Source organism: Limulus polyphemus, unplaced genomic scaffold (assembly GCF_000517525.1).
Source record: "Limulus polyphemus unplaced genomic scaffold, Limulus_polyphemus-2.1.2 Scaffold958, whole genome shotgun sequence".
In the NCBI taxonomy this organism is placed as follows: Eukaryota; Metazoa; Arthropoda; class Merostomata; order Xiphosura; family Limulidae; genus Limulus; species Limulus polyphemus.
Genome location: NW_013666568.1, coordinates 245,103 through 247,244, shown reverse-complemented (window position 1 = coordinate 247,244; position 2,142 = coordinate 245,103). Strand labels below are relative to the sequence as shown.

Here is a 2,142-nt window from a genome sequence, read left to right as displayed (position 1 = left end):
ACAAATCCAACAATGGAACATTACATTACAATTTACCTTTTCTCCCTGAAATAAGCTCAAGAATTATCCACAATTGGACAAAACTAGCCGTTAAACACAAAGATCCTGTCAACGTAAAATTATATTAAAAACCCGGCACTAAATTAAAAACGTTACTAAACAATAATGATTTAGAATCACACAATACCAACATCATTTACAAAATAACATGCAATAACTGCCCAGAATTCTACATCGGAGAAACAGGAAGAAAATTGGAAACCAGATTCACAAAACACAATAAAAAACTGTTCCATGTTTTCTATTATAGCAACTCGAAAAACCAGAGTATATCTATTAAAAACACAGTACTTTTAAACAAAGAAATGTTCTACATTTGCTGTTAGGTTAAACTTATATTAAAGTTTTTCTTCATTACCCATTCAAGCCATCTCCAAGCATTACTACATTCATCAATTTTAATTTAGGAAAAAAACCTAAAAATCTGCATATTTCTGTAAAATATTTTAAGTACCTGTCTAGCACTCGTCTCAAATAATACATACTGCTGACACTGATCTAAACGTTTCTTTCTGGTAGTCCAATATTCAAGAACTCTATTTTCTTGTTTCATCACTTGATCCATGATTCCTGAGAATGAGAATAAACACATTATAAGAGTGTGAGAAACAGCAAAGAAATAAACATTTATTAAAGCATAAACATAGCTGGTAAAAGGTTATACTTCAAACAACTAAATATTCATGAGTTTAATAGAACTGTAATAAAATTCCTTTGAAAAAAAATGATCCTAAACAGTAACTTTCAGTTTGGAAACTACAACATAAGGTCTAGTACACATTAAAAACCGAATATAAATTTTAGTCTGATGCACTCTCTGTCATAAGGTTCAAATTTTAGTTTATGCTACAAAGATTTGAATGCTGTAACCCACAGAATCACCACATACTTACACATACCCAAAAGCCACTTTATGGGTCTTTTAATAAAAACATTAATGGTTATAGGAAGCCTAACCTTTGACTTTGTTTTCAGGTCCTCTTAGATTTGCATCACTGCTAGTAGAGTAATACTGGGCACAGCGTGCTGCATACTTAAGGAATGTCTCTGCAGTCCGACGGGCATGAGTACAAGCACGAAGAAACCTCTCTTTTTGTTCCTGATGTTTTGTTAGGTACTGTGACACCAGAGATACTCGATCCTGACTGTCCTGATCTCCCTCCTCACTTCCTGGTGTTCCACTACTCCCTCCACACCAGTCCTCATCTCGCCTGTATTCTCGATCCAGACTGTCCAGCACAGAACCAACCTAAAACATGTAAAACCAGTAGTATAGTATCAAAGCCCATAAACAGGTGATGTCATAATCCATGATATATGTAACACTACCAAAACCTAGTTTAACCCTATCAATGTAGGTAGCTAGGGGTCAGAGGGTATGTCATCACGTTTGTAGACTTACATTCAAAATTTTATTGAACTACTATTTTATGAATGTATATCAATGAACTTTGTATCTAATTGAAGATTTTAATTCATATTTTAGTATTATACATCAGTTAATTTCTTAATTTGAAAGTAAATATAAAAAAAATGGCTAAATATCGATTTGTGTGTCACACTGATATGTCATCTTGTGGGTTTGGTCAGATTACATTTTATGATGCCAACAATACAACATCTATAGTTTCATACGAATTATAAACTCAAATTTCCAATATTGACAAGTTATAATATAAAACAAGAACCTCCTCTACCTTTCTATTTGCCAAGATATAATATTCATCGAATCCACCATATTGGCTCTGCACACCACTTCATCATTTAAGAAGAATTGTTTATTTATGTCTGCTTTTTTATACCTATAAGTTTATAACCAATTGAAAGCTCTACATTTCCTCTATGTAATTCTGTTAGTCTTTCTAAGTTACTTATGAGAGAGAAGCTCGTATATTGTTGATGAGTTTGAAATACTATGATCAATACTACATTGCAAGCAGAAATTAGATTTTTTTAGACCCAAAATACAGCATAATTAGGAAACCTGGTAAATTACAATAGATTTTTGTGGTAACAGTATAGTCATTTATAAATTTTTGGTATTAAAAAATGCATGTATAAAGTCTACAATTTTTTTTTTTT

General features: G+C 31.9%; 1 protein-coding gene across 2 annotated transcripts in view; it reads right to left on the bottom strand.

Annotated features, from left to right (window-relative positions):
- The window catches only part of LOC106461433 (triple functional domain protein-like), a 202,341-nt gene that overhangs the window by 78,049 nt on the left and 122,150 nt on the right, over nt 1-2,142 (bottom strand). For both annotated transcript variants that reach the window (XM_022388406.1, XM_022388407.1), the window contains exons 22-23: nt 1,018-1,309; nt 515-630 (exon numbers count right to left, since the gene is read on the bottom strand). In XM_022388406.1, coding sequence (XP_022244114.1) covers nt 515-630; nt 1,018-1,309 — 408 coding nt within the window. The remainder of the gene's footprint in view (nt 1-514; nt 631-1,017; nt 1,310-2,142) is intronic.